Here is a 23,597-nt window from a genome sequence, read left to right as displayed (position 1 = left end):
CTACCAGACTAGACCTGCTGTATCTGGGTCATGTTTTCTGATAAGAAACACTGCTGCTGAATTTTTTCACTTCTATTTTACCATGACCATTTGCACCATGAAGCAAGCGCCTTCTACTTCCATTCTATTAAACAGAAGAAAGACTTATCTACAGATGATTTTCCAAAAATTAAGCAAATCGTGGAAGGATAAACAGCACTACAGACCAAATATGCATTTTTAATTTTGAGGTAAACTTTCCTTTTCATGTATTCCCAATGAATTCCAAACAAAAAAAGAAGAAGAAATCAAACATGTATAATTGCCTGTTTTCTATTTTTTATAGCCAGTAAACACATAAATGTCTAAGATTATTGCTTTCTGAGAGTAAATAAAGCCAACTGATTGGACTCTGGGGCTTCCAGAACATCTGGAATGGAAGAGTCCCTGCATAGCGCTAAATTAACCATGACAAACAAGGCACACTTGTGTGAAGAAGAAAAAAAGGTTACCCTTGTTTCAGATGGAATTCGGATCCATGTTACATTCATGTAGTTGTGCAGCAGGTTTAGTTTGGCCTCCAGAGACAAGATGAGACTGGAGGGGGGGGGGGGGGACACACATGAATTAACAACAAGCAGCGGTTACAACACGTGTGTGACATTTGTGACATATGTTCACCAAAATTTTGTGGCACATGTGGGTGTGCTATAGCATTTGTAGAAAATACTGACAAACTCTTTGAGCCATCTTGCACGAACGTGTTTCATTGTTCAAATGCAGAAGTGGAACCACGGCGCAAACAACGCCCACAACGTATTGAGGGCAATATAAAGTCTTTTCTGCTTTGTTCACACTACAGCTTGTTGGGAGGATAAAATGACACCCTGACTGACAGGAATGTGAAACAGAAACTTCTTGCATAAACTCTTTCTTCAGCTCAGGCTTTCGCTGTTTCAGTGAGGCTCTACCTATGGGAACCTCACAATTTGCTCTTCCAGTGCTCTCATTCTTTTAAAGCGACTTGATCCTGAAGTAAATAATCTGAATTAAATCCTCCACATAGCACCTTGTAGGTGAACAGGCAGGACTCTCCTGACCTGCAGGTTTTACCCTCTCACGCCTTGTGACGCCGTGCGCCTTGTCGATAAGGATCGCCGAGTGATATACTGTACAGGACTTACTTGGCTAGCTTGGCATTATCATTGTCGTCCCTCCCCCACTCCCAATCCCTGCCGGGGTCCACGGCAAAATGGAGTGCCAGCAGCTTGTGCTCCGAGTCGGTCAGAGGGATAACAGCTGGAAGACATGAGATTATCAGAACATTAGCTTGGTCCAGCTTTACCACTGGAGACAAAATAGCATGCTACCACTTCTCTCAAGGCCATCGCACCGTCAGAGCGAAAGCAAGCGGCACCGTAATGACACACTAAAATAATAACACGTTAATGATCCCAGATGCCTGTCAGTGTGGGGTAAAGTATACTGGAGGTGTATTCACGCCGTCATTTATTTTTCAGGCAGAGAAGTGACCATGACCTGTGACTGTCATTCAACATGACTCATTCAAACACAGAAGGGCCTCAGTCAAACTTGATTGTTTATGATGTAATGCAGACTGGCGTGTTTAGTCTAGTCTAAACAGACTTTTATCTTTTCCACAAATAAAATGAAAGGAAAGAATTTCTTTATTATAACTTGGGTTGAAACTGGTCTGGACCCCCAAAGTGTTTTTATCATATAATACAACTGAAAGTTCTAAAAACAGTGACCAAATAGACATTATGGTGAGACTGTTTTATCAATTACTGCTTCCAAAATCATGACTGAACGTGCAATCCCAGCTTACACGCTGAAATACAGATGTGCTTACGTGTCTACAACACTGAACAAACTCTGGTCAGACTGCTCTTACTAGCTTTGTTCAATGCTCTCCCATTCTTTCACTTACATTTACGTGGCATAGTGTTAACATTACCAAAATGAATAACAGCCCAAAACGACTAAAATAGGACCAACCACTCTGGAAAAGAATCTCAGAAACCCATATTGCATTCATAATAGAACAAAGAAAACATATCAAATGTTTAAACTGAGAAAATGCACTATTTTAAAAACTTTTTAAATTTGATGGCAGCAACACGTCTCAAAATACCAGGAACGGGGACAACGCAAGGGTGGAGAGCCAAGTGGTACTAAGAAGAAACAGCTGGAGGAACTTTTTGCACATAATTAGGTTAATTAGCAACAGGTCAGCAGCATGATTTAGTATAAAAAGAGCATCTTAAACAGCCAGAGTTTCTCAGAAGTAAAGATGAGCAGAGCTTCACAATCTGGGGGGAAAAAAGAGGTGTCGACAAATTGTGGAATAATTTTAGAATAATGTTCCTCAATGTGAAATTGTAAAGACTACAAATATCTCATTATCTACACTACACGATATATTAAAAAGAATCATCACTGGATGCTTGTGATCTTTGGACTCTCAGTTACCACTGCATTAAAAACAGACATGGAAATCACTATATGGGTTCAGGAACACTTCCAGAAATCTTTGTCTCCACAAATGGAGGTTAAAGCTCTATCACGCAAACAAGAAGCCTGGGCTGAAACTCATTTAAAATGGACTGAGGCAAAGTGGAAGACTGTTCTGTGGTCAGACGGGTTTTGAAATGTGAAATTCTGTTTTTTTGGAAAACACACATGCAAGATCCTCTGGACTAAAGCGAACCCTCAGGTTTGATTGTATAAGGTTGCATTAGTGTCTATGGAGCTGCCAGCTTGCACATGTAAGGCACCATCAGTGCTGAAAGGTATTTACAGCTTTTAGAACATACGCTCCAATCCAGATGACATCAATTTCAGCGAAGTCCTTTAAAAATGCCTACTGCATCTGTTACAGCAGCATGAATCCCAGCGCTGAACTGGCCAGCCAGCAGTCCAGACCATTCACCAACTGAAAACACATCTGACGCATCATGAAACAAAAATATGACAAAGATGACCCAGGAGTATTGAGAATCCTGTATCATACAGCATTCCTCTCCCAGAAGTCCAGCAGCTGGTCCCCTCAGTTGCCAGACCGGATGTTAAACAGTGGTAAACATGGCTGATTTTTGGAAGCGTGTCGCTGCCATCAAATTCAAAATGAGCTAAATTTTGTCTTAAAACAGTACAGTTTCTCAGTTTAAACACTTGGCCTGTTTTCTACGTTCTATTTCTAGTTTTCAAGATTTTCAAATCATTGCATTCTGGTTTTATCTACGCACAATCCAAACAATTTCAGAGCTTGATCGTTCTACATTTGACTGAAGCTGCATAAGCTAAATTTGGTTCAGTAATAGACTGCAATCAGACACAGCAGCAGAGGATAAGAGCCGGAGTGCTGAAATAATTCCATTCATGCTTATCTGATATGATCAACTACTTAGAAGCAGGAAGAGGTTTTCAACAGTAATCACTGGACACAGAACATAAAACAGACACCTACCTGGCCTCCTCTTGTGGGAAATGTGCTTACAGTGTGTACACAGTGCAGGCATGTACAGTACTTGTTTTGGTCTGAGTGTGTGGGTGCCTTTTAAAACAACCGTACATAAGGAGGACTAACTAGACCTCGCTGGCCCACATGACAGCTCTCCTCAGGCTACCTAGTGTGGGGGTTGTTGTCCACATGACAGCAGAGAGAGGCAGGCTGTTCGGGCTGGGGACATTCCAGCCTTCACTGTCAGACCCAGATGGAAGACGCAGTCTCCTCCCTGCTTCATCAATTCTTCCACTGCCAATAGGCTGCTCTGCTCTCCAGGCTTCACGGAGACACAGATACCAGCAGCAACTGCCCCTCCTGCGTCCCTGCACGTCAAATCCTCACTCTGTGCCCTCTTGCGTGTCTTTTTTTAAGTTCATATGCATAATGAAATGCACGCGATTAATCATGCCAGGTGTCAAAATACTGGTGGGACATGCATCCTCGTGACGCTTGAAGCTCTTGAGACACAATTAGTCCAGCCACACCCACGCCAGCGTTAACCTGATCACTCATATATATCTGGCACCATTAGTCACAAATAAATGCCTGCTGGGTAAATATATTAATAAGAGCACTGATGACAGACATTTGTCCTTAGAGGTCACCGCTGCCTTTGACTGCTTGCAAATCACAACATATTAAACACAAATTTAAAATAAATAAATAAATGCATGACCTATGCCTGCAGCCGCACCGTCAGGCGGTAATGAGCACTGGCATGGCAGCGCTGTAAGCTGAGAGGAAAAGTGGTTTTCTTCATAGATGTTTTTTCCTAGAATGTCTTGCCCAGAAAAATTCAGTCATAATCGCAAACACACACACACACAGCCAGGCAGAGGACAGTGAACCAGCTCCCACTCAGTTCCCACTCGGGTCATACAGCAGGCAGCGGAGGTCTGCGAGGTGCCGTCCGGGCTCCCACGATGCAGCTGTCCGTCTTTCTCGCCATTCCAAAGAGCTGTGTGTGCTGTTGTTCCCATTTGGGCCTGGTCCAAATTTAGAGATTCAACATTGCCAGTTGAGCTCTGGGGGACTAAAGTGTGCTGTAATGTATTTACTCTCCCTGTTGGCAGCTTTGTTTTGCTGTCCTTGAATGACCGATTTCCTACTTTATGGATGGATGACATCACAGCGCTGCATGGTATGCAAGCTGTGCACTCAGCAGCATCGCTGATAGCTTGCCTCGCTGATAGCTTGCCTCGCTTTGCTAAGTTTGCAGTTTGATTCGGGGAGATACGAACATACAAAACGTGGGTGTGACATGTAAGGAAACAGCTGCTGGAAGTTAAAAGTCAAATGAAAATCACTTGATTGGTCATAAACATATTTGTCCTTCTTTTTTGTTAGTCAAGCAAAACAGCAGAATAAGATGTCAATGTGGCTTCTCCAACTTCTCTTTTTCCCCTCACTTAGACAAAGTCACCTTTTACAAGGTTTGATTGGCAGCAGAAACACGGAGCCAATGTTTCCCTCTGTTTTGAGATTCAAGAACAATTTGTACTGTCTGGAAAATGCACAAATTTGAAATTCCTGACTTTGGTCACTATGCACAGCTGCAGATTTAAAGGGCTCAATTCACCAGGGTAAACAGCAGTCATGCATATAAACAAGTCTGAGCCTTTTCCCCAGAAAATCATGGTGGATAATAGAAGTGAATCACATCTGAAGCAACACAGAAAACTAGAATAAATACAATTTTAATGGCCATTCCCATATTGTTATAATTTATACTGTAGGCACAATGTCAAAAACCCATGTTCACATTTTGCTTTCAAGGAGCCAGAGCTTCTTGTGTTTTTTAAAAGTGGTCTTGAGCAATAGTTGTCCAGGCTTTCTGAAGGTCTTTCCATTTTTTGTTAGACACTAGCTGTTTGTTTACTCTTTTTTTAATCAAATCCTTATAACTGACCATTTTCAGAGGAATGTTTTTTTCCTTTGTTACGCCACTTAACGCTGACCTGTGAATCACTCAAGCATAAAAAAAGGCATCAAACAAGGGATGAACCAGTTTTGTGTCTACACATAACAGACAACTTAGCAAAGAACTTTTTTTAAATTGTATTTTTAGGCACTTTGTTGCTAGCAGCCTGTAATTTGTTCCCATTTCTTACCAAATACCAAAGATAACGCAGTTTGAGTACCATAAAATAGCAATTTTGCACCAACAAAGTACAAAAGAGCTATTACGTGAACACTTGATGTGTTTTGGCATAGTATGCAATGTGTCCTTAAAAAACTCTCAGAAACTGGATGAGTGGAGGACAAAAAGAAGAAGTGACAGGCTTTAAAAAATCCAGTGAACAGTTTCTGAAAAGTCAAGTCCTTAAGTGACAGGAAACAAATCCAGGCAACAGGTCTTAAATGTGACGAATCTAAAATGTAAAAATCTGCACAGAGGTCAGGTGGAGGTTCTGTCATGGTTTGGAGCCAGTGGTGTTGGTGGTGTTACTGCCAGTGCAGCAAAAACATATATGCAAAGAGAAGCACACAGTGGCAATGAATGTGTCATGGACTGACCTCACCAGAGCCCGGGCTTCAACATTATTGAGGCAGTGTAGGATCATCTAGACAGAACAGAAGAAAAAGCAGGAAACATCCAAAGACCAGCTTTGAATGAACTATTCCTGAAGACTACTTGAAGAAATCACAAGAAAGCTTGCCTAAGAGAGTTCAGGCTGTGCTGAAGGATAAAGGTGGTCACACCTTTATAGCTATACTGTATTTCCGTGTATGTTTGCACATATTTCAATACGTCACTGCACCTACGTATTTTGCAAATATAAAGAAATGAGGGGTGCCTCAAGACTTTTTCACAGTACTGTATACTGTCCTTTTTTAATAGATGTGAATCTGGAGAGAAGCTGTGTAGTTAAATGACACTGTTTTGTAGGTGGTCTTTGCATAAAAGTTGTCCATTTACTTTTCATTCAAGAGAGTGTTAGAAGTGTGATGATGTGATGCCAAAGAAAACCTGGAAGTGTTTTGGTTTTAGGAGCAGAGCTTGAAATAGCTCCAGAGTTTTCCAGAGGGTCAGTTCCTCTTATAGATTTTTTAGCCACAGAAGCACAAACAAAATGATGAAAGACAGCAAGTGGCATCTACTGAGGAGCTAGTCATTATTACACAGCTGGTGACCATAGAAATGTGCACAGGTCTCTAGGTTCACCTGACTTCCTCACCCAAGCAAACCACTTGACTCCTGAGGGGAAAAAAAGAGAAAAAAAAAACCTTAACAAAACTGCAATAACCTCTGGCTTCAGTCACTCCTCACGTGTTGTTTTTTCATCCGCCATCAGTGCAACCCCAGAAGTCATGCAGGCATGCTATAAAAGGAGCAGAAGCATGATCTGTCAGGGTGATTTAGAGTCAGGTTACTAGGAAGGACTCCACTATAATCTTCCACACAGAGGGCGGAATAAAGAGCCACTATTCTAACCCAGTCCCTGACACCTGAACACACACAAGGCCAAGAGACCCTCGGATGCTCTTCGCTGTGGAAGGGGGAAATTGAGAGTAAGCATCCACCTGAGACGTCCACACAGTGGCCTTACTGTCAGAAGAGTGGGTTGGTTTGCTGGGGCCCCAAGCATCCCGGGACCCTGCCCATATGTGGTGATGTGGTGAGGTCTTCGGGGCTGGCTGGGTCTGGCTCTGCCCTAGTTGGCAGTGGAAGATTAGGTCTGTCAGTCAGACTGACCGCCTGTCTGTCTGGCAGCCGTACAGAGATATGAACCAGCATGGCCACACAGTACTGCATTGAGAAATTTACAAAATCTATTAAAATGCAGACGCACGTTATAAAAATGTGTGCATAAAAGGGAAATATGCATAACACATTTGCAGATGCTGACACTCATATTGAAAGCAGTCCAGAATTGTATAAGAGCCATGCAGTACGAGTTATCACATGGCATACTGGAGAAAGACTGCAGATGAAACACTTTCTGATCCTATCGCAGTACACTCTGTACCAGAAGGAAAAAGTACAGCCACGCAGTGGTGTTGTGATCAGGCTGCTGTGTGTTTTTTGGGTATATGCACCATCTGGTGGACAAGAAGAGAATCCATCAGCCTGCTAAATCCCCAAACACTAGTGTAAGTATTCAGTAGTTCTCGGCTGTGGGGTAGACTGGCTTTGATGTGCTGCTGGGGCATTAAAGGGAATGACTGCAGGGCAGGAATGGCAGGTTAGTAATCATGTCTGTCTGCTAGCCTGCAGTGGTCATAGACGGACTTAATAACTAGGTTGGTGTTTGATGACCCAGATTAGGACCTTGAATATTCAAAAAAGCACGAGAGAGAGAGAGAGAGAGAGAGAGAGAGAGAGGGGGGGGGAGAAGAGGAAAGAGGAAGAATGAAACTGCTTGTTCGCTTGCGAGTGAGAAAAAGAGACAGAGACGGAGTCAGCCAGCTGCCCCCGCAAATGACACGTGAGTTCCACCCACTGAGTCAGATACAGAAGAGTGCCGTGACTACTAAGACTGGTTGTCAGGGAGATCCACTCTGTTTATCAATTAAAGACGTCCGTGTGAGAAATGCTCTGACCTCAAGAGCGAGCAACGCACCCAGAGTGGGAACGCTGGCATCTGAGTGAACAAAACAAGCCTTGCTCAACACAAGGGACAATCCACACTTCCTTACCACAACATAACACAATCAATATGCTCTGCACAGCACCGTGTCACAAATTCCTGTGAAAGAGGCACACATATAAACACACACCCCTACTCTGACAAATTAAACTCACAACAGTGACTGCAGGTGAGCTTTGAATTATTCGGTCAGCTCCTAATAAGAAGAAGAAGCGTGCTGTCCACTTTCCTGCATGTTGGCCACTTTCTGGTTCCTGCTGCCAACTGGCCTGTTTAAATAATGGATCACGAGTAATTAGACTGCTGTCTCATACATTATTCACCTCTAGCAGGACAGGCAGACCACTCGCCTTCCCTCTCGCAGTCCTCCACCCACCAAGTTAAAAGCAATGGCTGTCAAACTACTGCAGATGTTATCAGGAAAAACCTTGAATTTTCATGAACAGGAGGTCAAGAAAAGGTTTTGCATTAAAGATTCCCACCTGAGGATGCCGTCGGCTCTTTCTGTCAGGGTATAGAAGCGGTTTTTGGTTTTTTGCTGGACATCTTCTTACCTTGCTCGCGCTGCTGGTCTCTCTGCTCCATGGACACCAGTGCGGAGAAGTGCGCCTGATCGTAGGCCAGGACCAGTGGGGAGCAGTGACAGCGGCTCGGAGGCACCTCGAGGGGCAGATAGAGCCCTCCAAACGGGATGGGAGCAAATGCTGGAATTCAGATAGAGAACCATATTTAGTTTCACTCTATCGCTTGAACTACTGTACCACAGAGGAGTGAGTCGACATGCGTTCAAGTCTACCTTCTCCTCCCGAGTCTCTGAGCATTGTATCAGCCACCACTACAATTGGCCTGCGTAGCACGTGGGCCAGCACAAACACATGGAACTCCTCCAGACTCTCATAGACCGGATCCTCTGAGTTATCCACCCTGAAGGGAAAAACCCCAAAAACATTACATTACACACTGCAACACTGTAGCAATTTCCTGCTTCTGTATTGAGGCCAGCCAAAATAGCAAATGTCCATGCCAATCATATGCCTAATCTGATCCTCTTGAATCCATTTCCCATTTGGCTCGCTTTAACAGACAGGACAACGATGCCCATCCTGTCATACATGTGTTTCAGTAAAAGAGAGCAGGAGAGGAAAACGAGAAAAGGGAAGGGAGAGCCATAGCTCTCAGGCATGCAGCCACCAGGGAACCAGAGGATGTACAACAATTAAGTTGTCAGCCACACAAACAGCCACGCTGCCAAATTCACTCTAATAAAGAGCCTCTTAATATGCGATCCCACTCATCCTATTTAGGGCCTCATCTCACACTAGGACCATCAAACATCCCTAACCTGATTACCGTATCACAGTCAACCTCACTGAGAGGTTAAAAACACCAGATTAAATGAGGAAATTATTTCTTTTAACAGAAATTTTTCAGCACTGGACAGCATTGCACCAACATGAGGAATAACACAGAAAAACTGTGCTGTTTTCAGATGTCGCACTCACAAAGAAACAGTTTGCAAGGAGGGTTTTTTTTGTTGTTGTTGTTGTGTTTTTTTTACATTTCACTTTCAACTGAACCAAAAGTTAGTGATGACGAGCACAGATAACCACAGCCTCCTTAAATGGCACTGTATGAATTTCAGCAGACACCGTGATGAGCCTGTCTGTCCGTCAGAGCGGTTTTCACTTCACTATAGCGAGCACCTACATGAGAAAGTATGTATGTTTATTTCAGTGAATATGGAAACAGAGACAAAACCACAAGTTTCTCTGCGTAGGAGGAGGAAACCAGAGTACGTTTCAAATCTGCCTCTGTAGCCTGAGATAAACCCTGCGTTACGCTTATTTATGCAGCTTTCTGCAGTAAAAGTAACCCACAGCTCAGGGGAGGTTCACAGCTCAGATGATTAATACTGACGACAGCCAGTAGATGGCACAGTTTCACGCGTTAGCTTCAGCAATGTTATTAAATGGAGGCAGCGGTTCTGAAGAGAAACTGTCCAAGTGGAAACAATGAGTTTCCCTGACAAATTGATTTTACTGAGAAGGTCACTTTTGTTTTAGCTGTGGGCTTTGTGCAGCGCTTCACCACACAGGGTTAGGAAACAAAGGAGGAGGGTTGTAATGTAGGATTAAAACGGCACTGCTCGCTGCTGCCTTTCTGTTTCGTTCCGTTCATTTTATGCAGTGATTCAGGAGCAACTTTTGCTGAATTTTTCAGCACATTCAATTTTTCAAAAATTGAATGTGCTTGTGGGCTCGATTGTAAGCCCGTACCCTCCACTGGTGTTCCCGTTTTTGCTGAGGTGAGTTCGAGGCTCGCTGGAGGCCAACTTTAGCAGTTCGTTCCACTCTTTCTCCCACTCCTCTTCGGTGTACACCAGCCCCGACTGCAGAAAAAAAAAGCAAAGAAAAGGAAATTCTGATTAGTATGCACATTGTTCACCCAGACAGTCCATTTTTTGCCATTTCATCTTGCATTTGTGGACATTTTGTCATATTTCCACGTTAATGAGTGTTTGGTAGATACGGGTAATTAGAGACAGGTGGCTGACATGAAACAATGCTCCGTGCCCAGACGCAAACCAGGACGCTGCGTTACATGAGATGCATCTTAGATCACTGGGCCACCAGGACGCCTTGGGCGTTTTTAAAACATGAGCATCTGGACTACTTCTTAGGGCTGAGCTATCTTTGGTGACACCGTTTTTCTAATAGATTTTAAAACTCTTTAATACATGAATATCAAGAAAATGGAGGAAATGTAGAGGATTTGACAGTATTAGCGGCACTGCTACTAATGCACGCTTGCGATCGTGGAAAGATCATTTTTTATCAAAGCAAAAAAATCAAAAAGTGCAAAATCAGAGACTATTAACTGCGGCTCATCTAATGCTTGCTTGCTCATATGGATTTATTAATATGTCATTAATGAAAGAGGATGCGGTGCATTTAGGAGTTTCAGTGTGTGAAGACTGACGCTCTCCCTACCTCCTTGTTCTGTTGCGTCTGCTGCCACCTCCATCTCCTCTTCAGAGCGTCTCTCTCCGCTCCGCTCTTCATCATGGTGTACAGGGACTTCCTCAGCATCAGGTCTCTGTCATGGAAGCCCCACATCCCTGATAAATGCACACACATGACATGTTGCTGAATGGTAGGACAGAGGAGATGAAACAATATGGATATTACACACAAAACAAGATTATGTTGATAAATCATTCAGAGGTGTCCATGGCTTTTTATTAAAAATGTCCTTCATCACTCCTCAAACAGCCTCAGTTGTCTGACAGACACAGTAGATTGCATTAACTCCGGTGCGCCTAACCCTGTGCTGCTAGCAGTCCTCACACTGAGGAGTCAACCACCTCTTTCAGCAGATACCTGAATATGGCGTTGTCTCTTAAACCCTACGGCTGAAAGTCTCCTGCAGTGTATAGGTCACTTTCCTCCTTCCCTTCCTTGGCTTTCTCCAGCTCCATCTTTCACAGACTATTCCTTATATTCAGCAGCTGCTCTGCAGCCCTGACATGGTTTTTAGATAGACATGACACCAGCTCGCACAGCTGATGCTTAGAGAAGCGCTCCATTATTACCGGGTTTTTGATTCAAGCGTAAATTATGAATAGTGAATAACTTACCCAACGAGGCAGCATGCAGGAGGCAGTTCCCATCCCCTGTGGTGGCCAGAGGGAGCAGCTTCTTGCAGCTGGTGCACATTGTAGACCACCAGTTCAGACGACCTGCGCACAAGAGCGAGAGCAACATGAGGATGTCAGAAAATACACTTATTAATTACACCACAGAGGCAAGGAAACACACAGTTTTTCCAACAAGCACAATTTGTTTCAAAACCAGCACGTCTCCCTAAAACAAGTTCCTCCTCAGCCCAACTTTTACAGTATGTACAGCTTTCCACTTCATCATAGCCGTGCTTGCATCCCTGAGGGAGAGACGACTGTTTCACAGCCCTGGGCACCACACAGTGCTTTACTGCAGCTAGCCGCACTGCTCTGAGCCCAGGGTGATCTGACTGCATCATTTATTTAACAACATTAAACACAGAAGAGTGTCTGAATGATTTACCCCTCAGTGTGGATGGGCTCAGAATGCAGATGTTTTCTCGATTTGCAGCTCCTGATTTTATTTCTCACAATAAATATTCGTTAATTGTCTAGAAAGTTGGACTAGCTTGACTTAGCAGCGGTTTTTATGACGTTACATCAAAGAGTAATACATGTGCCCTGCACATGGTATATTATGGCTGAGAATCAACCACCCATGAAGAAAGGCTAATTCACAACCGGTTGTACTTTACTGTACCTTTTCCTAATTGCAGAGATATGCACTTTATAGTAGTGGCTAAGCTTTGGTACCCACAGTCTGCGATTTATAAAGTTTAGAGTAAATTTGCAGCAGTAAATCCTTCACTTTTTCACAAGAGATCAGATAAATCTTGTGTTTATCTAAATATTTAACTATAAAGAGACTGATTCTGTCCTATTTATGTGTTAACGGTTAATTGACCCAATATTTCTCTGGCTGAGTGTTCGCAGACCTTGAACAGAATCAAATTTAGGAGGTTTTACAGTCTCTGCAGTCCCGGTGTGGAAAAGTCTGCAGGAAGATTGGAAACTTCTCTAACTAGTTTCTCGCCGTAGTTCAAAGCGTCGGCTGGGATATGAATCCTTTGGGGTCCCGGATGCTTTGAATTAGCTGTTGTCATCTCCCTTCCAGATGATGCTGCTACTCTGATTTGCTCAGTCTCTCTGTCTTAATTTCAGTCTAGCCCTCTACATCTGTCTGCTTCACTGACTTTCAGAGCATTTTCTCACTGCTACTGCTTTGTTAGACGAACATTTTATTCTCACTAAACTGAGAATATGGGGAAAAGCACGTATCCCATATCAGTAGGAGCAGAAGGACTTTAAGTGAATGTATAACATCCTACAGTACTCACCAGCCTGCTCCAAAGCCATCATGGTTGACTGCTCTATCAGATCTCTTTCTATGAAGCTCCTAAAGTCTTCGCTGTAGACGCTGAGGTCCGGTAGCTGGAATGTGTAAATGGGCATCTCAAGAGGGAACTGCTCGCTGGTACACTCACTAGCCACCTGCAACCGTGCCAGGGAGACGATAGCAGAGCTGGCATGGGAGATTCCACGCGAGAGACGCTTCTCTGAAAATGAGGGACAAATGAAAAGTGAAGGGACAAGTGGAAAGCAAACTGAAAGATGAAAGAAAAAGATTTCTTTGGATCTTGGCGATGGTCGCGCTGAGGTGGCCTGGCTACCTTGTGCATTGTCCTCCTGCTTCTGTGCACACGGTCTGTCGATCTTGCTGACATGGGTGGGCGTGTCACGCGTCTCTGGCTGTTTGTAATAGCGGCCCTCGTTAAAGACCTGCGGCAGGTTGGCAGTGTGGACCTGTCTGAGCTCCTCGTAGTCATTTAGAGCAGCACTGAGGTCCCAGTTTTTACCTGGAGGACACACACACACATTTTTTATTTTTAAAAAAAGGCTTTTCACAAAGAAAAAAAAAAAGCCAACATTCACAACAAGACACTCTTAACTACAGCTTACAGTAAACAGGGTTATCTCATGGTAAAAACACTACCTATGCTACCTATTGTGGGAAGTAAAGGGGAACCCTGGGACAGAATGCAAAAAGCTGCTGAGTATGCTGCAGATAAGCCACATAAATCATTTAGCACAGATAAATTCCGACAAATTTCTATATCTTAAAATTTTTAAAGAATGAGCTTCAGTTATAACGATGCAACATCCATATGGAGCAAAGTCACACAGTGCTTTTGCCCGAGGAAAACACGCTGCTTCACGTAAAATACAGACTTGGATATTGAGGTTATAAAGACAGTGAAGGGAAGCAGATCCATTAACATTATGACAGCAATATCCTGATGTGCAAGGAGGGACCCACAAAGAGACCCACACACATACTGGCAACACATGCAGAGACACAGTTGTCTCCTCTGGGTGCTGTCTCTCTAACAGAAATCCCCTCAAGGCTTTAAAGACACGAGTCAAGTCTCAGTCTTATTATACCACAGTGTGATATTTTTTAACAATGCCATAGGAACTCTCTGCAAACCAGTCATTTCAAAACCCACGGGTGTGTCTTCGTGTAATCGGAGCATGTTCGTGAGTCAGAGTCCATTAATGGAATCTCTTTGTAAAAAGAGACCTGCAGGAAGTTGTCCTCTCTTGCTGACTTCCAGACACGATGATTGCGAAGCGTCTGGATATGAGAACCGACACCACTAATCGCTGTCTCTCGCATCAATCAATGCAAAGCTTATTTCGCTCTATGGATCTCGGTATCTTGAGCTACACAAATACAGGAATACAACTTATGGTCCAGCTGCACAGCCACTCAGCACCTAATGCACTGTCTTTAAAAGCTTCCACATTAGCCTGCTATTAACTTTGGTTTGGAAAGCACTGTTTCAACGCTTTCATTTATAATGCCTGTCGTCTGCAAAAAAACAAAACAAAAACCCAAATAAATTCATGCAGTATGAACGTACATCACAATCTGAATACAATAAAGGCCCCAGACCAATTCAACAGTGTAGATTCAGTACTTAAACAGGCCTCTAGGGGGAAGCACCACATGTGCTCTGTCATGTTTCTCTGTCTCTTCACACCAACTTGATTCAGACCGCAGGGTCACAGAGCAGCTGTTTGATTCAAGCCTCTAAAGCTAAGACAACATCAGACCAAAGCACAATACTGAAACAGCTCACCCAGGCTCTTGTCTGCCTTGTCTGAGTGCACTGTCTTGTTTGGTGTCTGTGAGTGTCACGTGTAGTCCACCGAGGTTAAGTGCCAAAACAGAATCAGGAAAAAAACTGACAGTAGCAGAGAATCGGACGCTCAAAACTCTCACTCTTCATCCGAAGAGATGAAACTGGATGTACTATATACACCCAGACAAAAAAAAAAAAATTCCAGGACACACGCGTGCTGCCAGGGCTCCACGAGGATTTCATCACCCTAATGGATGCCTGATTACTGTGGTGCACGCTTTTATTCCTGTAAAGCAGACAAGAATGCGTTTGCACTTATGGTTCAGCGTGCTTCGCTTTATGCTAAATTAGATGAAATCACAGAATTTCCTGTGGACGAACGAAGAGTAGAAACGCACAACATATATATCTACTGAAGCTGATTCAACCAGCTATCAATCAGCTTTCTGAGGCCGTGTGCATTTTGCTGTCCTTTTTTTTTTTTTTTTTTTTTTTGGAGCTGCACCCAAGCTATACAAGTGCCAGTAACACTGTGCTCCTCAATGAGTTCCAATGAATGGGCACAAAGCTTTCTCTGGGGAGCGCCCTCGTAAAACTGTCACACTGGCCTCTAAATCAGCAAGCTTGCTCTCCGACGCAGGCCCCTCTCCTCTCCGCCCGTCTTCTGTTTTCTTTATTTTCCGTTCCGCTTATTTCCTCTTCTCTGCTCATGGCATAACTGGGAGCAGCCGATCAAAACAATACATATAAATATTTAGATTTCGCAAGAAAAGAGCACGTAGTCATCTCTTACCTTCCAGCAGGTCTCTTGCCAGACCTGGTTCTGCCCCGGTGGACCGAACAAAGTCTGACAGGACCGCATCCATGTCCAGAGTCATGTGATCATGTGTGTGTGCTGCCCAAGGTGCAGCGGTGGCCTTGGTGGACGCCAGCCTTCACGTTCTCATCTGAGGTGGAATATGGAAAAAAAAGGCAAAGAAAAACACAAGCAGGTTTTAAACACACTGTTCAACAGCATCGGCCACACCTTTAAAAACGGATTCCTCACTAACCCCTTTGAGAAGAGACTGCCCCGCTGCCTCGTTTTAATCCTAGCCAGCAGCCCAAGCCAGCTTGTACTGGTGTGCAATGCTTTATAGAGCATAGTTCATAGTAATGTGAAGAGCACTCAACTCCCAGCACTCCTCCCAGCCTCTTCTAACAGTCACAACATAATAACCAGCATCACAGATGCAATATGAAAACCACAACCAGGACTCACCTGCTTATGCCCAAAGAATCTGGCCAACTGCCCATGAACATAACAACACTGAGCTTCTTCCTGCCACTGAGTGTCAACCTGTGGTCTTTGGGTATGATCCAGTATCTGAACACATCAATATACGGATATTATTGATGTAGACAGAGGAAGGATGCCTCTGACTATTAGTGTAGTTGTGTGATTCAGTGTGATGTTATTTAGTGTGATGGGATTTTTACATCATGGCTATAACACCCGAGCTCTAATCATCAACAAACATTGCCTTGTTAGGTCATAAATAACACAACTGCGCACGCGCACTCACTCCCTCGGTCTATGGAATGAATGAGTCCACGCATAGCTTTCATTCCCCTTCCTTCTGTGTGGGTGACGGGGAAGCTGAGCTCAGAGCATTGTCAGTGAAGAAACAAACACCTACAGACTGGAGCTCTGACACCAGGCCTCTGTGTACTGACCAGAGGTTGGAGAACAGTTCAGATGTGAAACTTTGACCTTAAGAGGAGTGAGAGCATGTTGGAGCCATCCAGATACTCTGCCCACGCATGAGAGAGGCAAGCAAGACAGAAGCGCTAGCTCCAAGTGCGCCACATGGACTGGACTTTCCATCAGGGTTCAGATAAGCTTAGTGGGCCGGCAGACACTCCCACTTCCGAGGTTACAGAAAACCAGTGAAATAATCAAAAAGCATAATGAGGGACAGCGGAATATCGTGGCATCTTTTGCTGAGCACTACAGAAAAATTTTTATTTCAAAGTGTCCCCTCAGTCAGTATTATCAGCACATGGAAATTAAAGGCACGAGACATAAAAGAATATAACTTGAGTGCTTTTTGATTGTTGGCATTCGATTTAGAAACATCATTCTTCAAGACCCAGCAACTTCAGTCTTTGTCATATGCATTATTAATGAGTTAAAGCTGCACTTAAGCTTTAGTTTAGCTGACCTACTTAGTGTGCATTGTGTTGAATGTAGATTATTGTACCGAGAGAAACAGGAAATGCAACATTTACAGTGTTCAACTGTGAACATTTATAATAAAGCTATGAGCCAACGTTTATAATTTTGGCTTTTTACATACTTGAAATTGGACATTTTCTTTTTTATAACCAACAAACTTTTTATTTCAGCCATAAATGCCACTTAGAGAAACATCTAAACCCTTGAACGCAGTCTGTGAGATATTTATCTTCTTTGAGGACTTAAGAGGCACCAATTGTGTGCGTAATTACACTCTAAGGGCTCAATATGGATTAATAGGCTGCCTATCAGGGTATCAATAACGCTTTGCAAAGGAAAAATCTTTGACGAACGGTGGAGAAGGAATGAGAGAGAGCGGATTCTTTAGAAGCCAGGGTCTCATCTTTTCCCATAAGAGCAGCACTACTGAGGTCATTTTCCCTGTGGGAGGTAATTATGACTCAAACACCCAAATGTATGCTTTTCTACTTGATGTAAAAACATGTGGGCCATAATAACTATAGGTCTATCTAGCTTCCTGTTAGTCACCAACTCTGTTGGCTTTTTCGCACTTCTGCAAAATGTGAAGGCAAGTTGACAAATGCAGCAAAAGGACTGAAACTCAAATGCAACTTCTGTACCTCTCAGGGTCATTTTTGTAGAATATGGATGAACTACTTTGGAAAACTGACCAGTAACGTTTCTTTCAAACTGTAATATCCAGATATAGATCAGTGTAAATTCAGGAGTAAGCAGTTTTGGAATGTAAATGAGTACAGTCATTTGGCTGCAGTTGTTAAACAGGCTTTTTTTCTCTTTACTTTACTTTGATTTATATCGTTATATAAACTGTAAAAAATGGGACTTGTAGTAGAGGTAGTACTTGGACGGTGCTTCCCTGAAAACCTCCAAACCTGTGGAGATCTGTGCTCGCATAACAAAAAACTGAAGCTACACAAAAGTTAATGCAGAGCTTTGTGTACACTTTATGATGACCATATATGTCTGACTCTGACCTGAGAAGACCCTCGCCTTTTTGCAGAAGCAGAAAGCACATCACTTCCAACACTTTTCTGTTAAGCGTTCTGTGTACACATCTTACTATAAGTGTATAAAATGTGCCCTATTGTGACATTGTACACATCAAAGCGGTCAAGTTATCTCCAGCTTGATCAACTGCCATGAAACAGTAAAACACTACTTCCACTTTAAAGTGGATCTTACACGCCGTTTCTTATTTTCTTCCATAGATTTAGCATTACAGTGGTGAATAATCATGTTAAACATGGCCAAAGTTTCAAATACTGTGGTCAGCACTGGATAGGTAATCCCACAGTGTCAGAGAGATAATATTCCTTATACAATGATCTCAGGCACAGTTCTTGCTAAGAACACAGAAGCCCCACCCACCTGCTTGTTTAAACCTTCTGTATGCAAGAGGCAGCCTATCACAAGAAAGCTGGCTCAAGGTAGTGACATATAACATGCATAACTGTTCTGTTATTTACAGTTTTGATGGTGAGGTTTTTGCTCTGTGAAACATGTGAATGGACGTCACACAGAGAAGGCTGGAAGTGAAATCAACTATAGTACCCATGCCCATCACTCAAGGAAACAAGATGCCCACTGCAGAAGTGCTGCTCACTGATGTGTTTTTGACAAAGTGGGTGTCTATGACAGCCACATCCAGCCAATGTTATTATTGTCGTCTACCAGCTGAATGTGACAACATTGATGATGTGATGCAACTTTTTCTCTTTGGGTGGTGAAACATACATTCTGTATTTTCGCTGAGGGTTGTTGAGAAGCCATCGGATGACCCACAGAACTGCCAGGACCAGACGGTGGGCTAGTCCATGACTTCAGAGGCAGCAGAGGAAAGGAAGACACTGGGGATGCAAAGAAGAGAATCCTGAAACACACAAAAACACTGAACATTAGCATCCAAAAAAAAACTTCAGTTGGCGAGTCTGTGGAGCAAACTCTATGACAATCAGCACTTCTTGGTTTTCAAGTATTGCTCACAAAGGTGTTTTTAGGTTCATTACCATGCTGCAAAATGAATGCATCTCCACAAAGACGCAAACCTGTACACGTCTCTGATGACTGGAGTGCTACTTCTCTCTTGTCAAGGTGGAGTGGATTTGAAGCAGGTGGCCAACTCCAGAGAAGGCAAATAAATGAATACATAAATCATTTTGCAAGAGTGGTGAAGTGATTTAGAGACCACTACTCATTTTCCAAGACCACAACTAGACTATACTTTTGTTGATTTGGGGTCTTGCTATTTTCATTTTACGAATGTGGTTTGTGATAAAGTTGCTTTTCCACCTCTCTGTGACTAAAATGTGATTTCATTTTGTATTTACTTTACTTGTGATGCTTGTGCTTTGGACAGCTGACCCAGCATCCTTAAAAGTGCCATGCGTTGCCCACTTATGAACCTTAAGTCTAATGATCCACTTTCTGTCACTCTCTCTTACTAACGCCTATCACAACACTAATTAGTTAACAAGGTTTGACTGGAATAACAGGTGAACAACGGCTACAAATTAATTCACTTAAACAAATCTCTAGCGACTTAATCAATGCTTGAGTGGCATCTGATTCTTTTTCATATGCACTGCATGTGCCCTGAACACCCAAGAGAGCTGTGTGTGAACGCCTAGCGGCAACTTCCAGGACTGAAAAATAAAGCCAACATGAGTGCCAAAAACTTGAGGCTGAGTCTAAAAGTGAGTCAACTGCCAAACACTCCAAATTAAAATGCCCAATGTAACGCATACTTCTGGATACTGGAGTAAGAGGCGTGGTTGCTTTGATTGACAGGCGTCCTGGCTTTACTTGCACTAATTAAAGTCAGTGAACTGGACCTCTGTCGATGGTGTTGGTGCCCTTGGGAGCATTTTTAATGAAATTATCTGACACATGGCTTACTGAGCGGTGAAGCCTGTCCAAGAAGTTTGTGCTTCACCTTTCAAGAGTGAATTTCTAGTATTTTCCTCTGAATTACCTCTAATCACCACAGATGTTTCCCTGTGTGTTGTATCTGTGGAGTTTAGTTAAGCAGCTTGGTACACAGGCATGCTGGTGTTACCCTCCCAACATTAGCAGTTTAGTGTTGGGTTGCAGATGTGTGATTAGGCAATATAGCATATGTACACAAGAAGTGAGAGGACAGTAAGCAATAAGTCCCAGTTCAAATACGGCAGTGACTATTACGCTATCCTCCAATGGGTCACACCAACCAACGCCTCTCTCCACCCTTTCAGCACAGCACTGTGAAGTGCTGAGGAGTTAGTGTGAAAGCTAAGTGCTACTAAAATATCCTTCAGTGTCATGCATTATTCACATCAACAGAAGAAAGGTTCGTAAACTCTGTATCTTGTTTACTTGTACAAACTCAAAATTTGGCAGGAGCACTCTACGTTACCTTGAAATCTGAGACAATCCTCACTTTTAGTTTGAACTTGAATTTTTAATAAAAGGCACGTTGACCTCAGGTTATATGGAATTACAGCATTTAAGACAGGTATTGAATATGTCACCAATTTTCTAAGTAAATATATTTCTAAATGTGCTATTGACATTAAATTCTCACCAGATGTTGATAACAACCCATCGACTCCACTCAAGCACAAAAATCAGACCATCAATCCACAGATCTGAGCTGGTATCATGACTTCCTGTGCCTTTTTGCATCACCCTTTATTCACGTGTTAAATACATTTTTCCTTTGTCATTTCTCATTGTTACACATACCTTAACTGGCCATCTATGTCTGCCCTCCAGGTTTGATTTCTTTGCATGTGTGAATTTGATGGGTTGTTACCAACATCTGTTGAGAATTTCATGCCAGTAGCACCTTTAGAAATACATTTTCTTAGAAAATTGGTGGCGTGTTCAATACTTATTTTGCTCAGTGTATATGGTTTGAAAAGAGGAGTCAAAGAAGCCATTTACGTCCACTGTGAACGACCCTCTTTGAACAGAGGCGGTGGCTTATGACACCAACTGTCTGCCATCTATAATCAAGTTTTGAGATCCCTTCCCAGACGCCTTAACGCCCACTCACATCCTGGGCCTTTTGACATCAGGAAATCACATGATAGGGTGGGGCTAGATTTCACAATGAGTTCACCTGAAACCTTGGGTGATTGTGACCTACACCCGTTTTCACACCTTGGCTCGTGTGATTAGTTAGAGGATTGTTAGCGGGTCTATTTCCCTCTTGGGGGAAGACACTCCCATAGGGCTTATATCTGGGACTCTCTACCATTTAACCTTAGAACTGAAGAAGGTGAAGCATCGTCAAGCAACTTAAAGAAGTCCAGATGTTTTCTTTCCAAGCTCCTTAGACTACAATAACCTGGATGACTGCGAACCTTCACAGACAGTGTATATTAGACTTGTTAACAGTCACTCTCAAAGGTTCATGCTGGATCCTGACTAACTTTCAATAAAAGTGCACACTTCTGACCAAATGAATTACCACCTCTCCAATCTAGTGCACTCCAGAGGGGTTCATCTGCCATTTACGATTAATAGTTCAAAATGTAAGTGTTAAAATTTGGAGTTGCTAAAAAACACTCAGGTATTAGGAGCCCACAAACAGACCATCAGTCTTACGATGAATGAATGGTGAAATGCTTTGCCGCCTCAGCTCCAGCTTTCCTTTGTTTATAGTTCTTTCACTGGTGGATTGGTGACACTGACAGGAAAAAAAATCATTTTTGTCTAAGTAGATGTTCTTCTCCTTCACATCTGACTATGGGAAGTGTCGTATGGCATGACCAATCACAGAAGGTGCTTCCCATAGATTAAAAAAAAAAAAAATCTCACTTGAATTTCAGAGAACTAGGGTTAGCCTGGTAACCAAATGTTACTACCTTAGAAAGCTTTATTTTAATAATATGCAATAATATTTTAAAGTATTATTATAGCTGTTAATTCATGTCCAGAATACTTCTTTCGTTTCTAAAACTACTGAGAGGTTAAACAAAAGAATTTTCATAGTGTCCAAAAGAAGCTCATCAGTCCCAATATATGTTAAGTACATGCTGAACTTTCGACGCATGCTAATAAGTACCCTTTTATGCCAGTACTCTATATATCTGTCTCAGAGAGAAACTCGTTTGCTGCAAGCTGTATGTTCTGTAACTTTGATCTTGTGGTCTGAACACTTCTACTTGCAAACTAGAAGTGAAAAAAACAAAAAACAAAAACGTGTGGTCTTGCAACAGCCACTATCTCATTTTAACTTAAGTGTTTGTGTTCACTCTCCCTCAACTTTCGAGTAGCAGACAGATACACAAATAACAGAATAGAGTCAAAGTGTGTATTTTAACTGCATTTACAAAACAAAATTACTTAGATATAAAGTTTAGCTCAGTTACAAGTTTTGATAGACAACAACTTAAATTTAAATAAAAGGCGAGTTGACGGATCCACCCTACAGAGAGTAATTCGTTCCTAATGTTTATAACTGAAATACCAAAGATGCTTTTTATTGGGTGGCATTTAAGATGATTTATCGAACTATATACCACCAGTAAATAAAGCTACCTGCGTGAATCCTTTACTTAAAGGCCCTTATAGCCACTGAATTTTAATGAACCTTTTAAGAAATGCGGCATTATTTTTGAACTTATTTTTTTACCTCAACACTAAGCTAATACTCACACTCGGGGTCCCACCCACTACTTCCGTTGATATGTTCAACACTGCGTATTGGGTGATTAAAATGTGTGAAATTAGGTAACTGTGAGTGAATCTAAAAAAAAAAAAAAAAAACACCTAAGGAAAAAGTGCAGTTCTCTCTTTGCGAATAGTTAAATGGACAGGAAAAATCAATTCAACGCGATTTGTTCCACACAGATTATTTGTCATCTATTAAAGATGTCATTTTCCATAAATTACGCCATTATGTGAAAATGTGCCACCGGCCTCTTCTCTTTCCGTGATGTGCATGTGTATGTAGCCATTTTACAGCGAGAGGATGAGTTATAGCTGAGATAATTGTCTCCATAGTGAACGCTGATCGCCCACGTGCAAGGCTGATACACAGCAGGTGGGAGGTGAACATACTGTACAAACACTCACACTCTACTCTTTGCACTGCATCTGCTCCATAACTGGAAAATAGCCAGGCAGCAAACCCTATATGAGGTCAGCAGCAGTGCATGCATGTGCAGTTATGCTCTCAAACAGGATTTTCAAAAGCCTGCCTCTGTTTTGATTTAGATTTCCAGGTTTTGCAAATGTGATTTAATGTAGCTGTCAGATTACACAACCAATTGGTTACACGCTTTGCAGACTGTTACATTAATTTTCAGTTTGTTCATGGGTTATATGGCCATAAAAATGCCCTGTCTGCTTCCACTTTGGATTTTGATTGCCTCCTCCTTACAGCATGCTTTCCACAACCACCAAGCACTGCTTCTAATCAGAGGAGAGCAAACACACATACAGTATACTATTCAGAGGAGGGAACAAAAAAATACACATTACACAA

General features: G+C 42.5%; 1 protein-coding gene across 1 annotated transcript in view; it reads right to left on the bottom strand.

The window, feature by feature from the left end:
* otud7a (OTU deubiquitinase 7A) overlaps nucleotides 1-23,597 on the bottom strand; it is a 40,166-nt gene that overhangs the window by 2,374 nt on the left and 14,195 nt on the right. Inside the window, exons 2-12 of the mRNA XM_084933459.1 lie at nucleotides 18,860-18,995; nucleotides 15,659-15,812; nucleotides 13,390-13,575; nucleotides 13,057-13,275; nucleotides 11,738-11,839; nucleotides 11,091-11,218; nucleotides 10,377-10,489; nucleotides 8,897-9,024; nucleotides 8,655-8,804; nucleotides 1,164-1,278; nucleotides 492-576 (exon numbers count right to left, since the gene is read on the bottom strand). Coding sequence (XP_084789585.1) covers nucleotides 492-576; nucleotides 1,164-1,278; nucleotides 8,655-8,804; nucleotides 8,897-9,024; nucleotides 10,377-10,489; nucleotides 11,091-11,218; nucleotides 11,738-11,839; nucleotides 13,057-13,275; nucleotides 13,390-13,575; nucleotides 15,659-15,743 — 1,311 coding nt within the window. The 5' untranslated portion in view covers nucleotides 15,744-15,812; nucleotides 18,860-18,995. The remainder of the gene's footprint in view (nucleotides 1-491; nucleotides 577-1,163; nucleotides 1,279-8,654; nucleotides 8,805-8,896; nucleotides 9,025-10,376; nucleotides 10,490-11,090; nucleotides 11,219-11,737; nucleotides 11,840-13,056; nucleotides 13,276-13,389; nucleotides 13,576-15,658; nucleotides 15,813-18,859; nucleotides 18,996-23,597) is intronic.

Source organism: Perissodus microlepis, chromosome 7 (assembly GCF_051167445.1).
Source record: "Perissodus microlepis isolate ML-2025 ecotype Zambia chromosome 7, ASM5116744v1, whole genome shotgun sequence".
NCBI classification, from domain to species: Eukaryota; Metazoa; Chordata; class Actinopteri; order Cichliformes; family Cichlidae; genus Perissodus; species Perissodus microlepis.
This window is presented reverse-complemented; position numbering and strand designations above follow the sequence as displayed.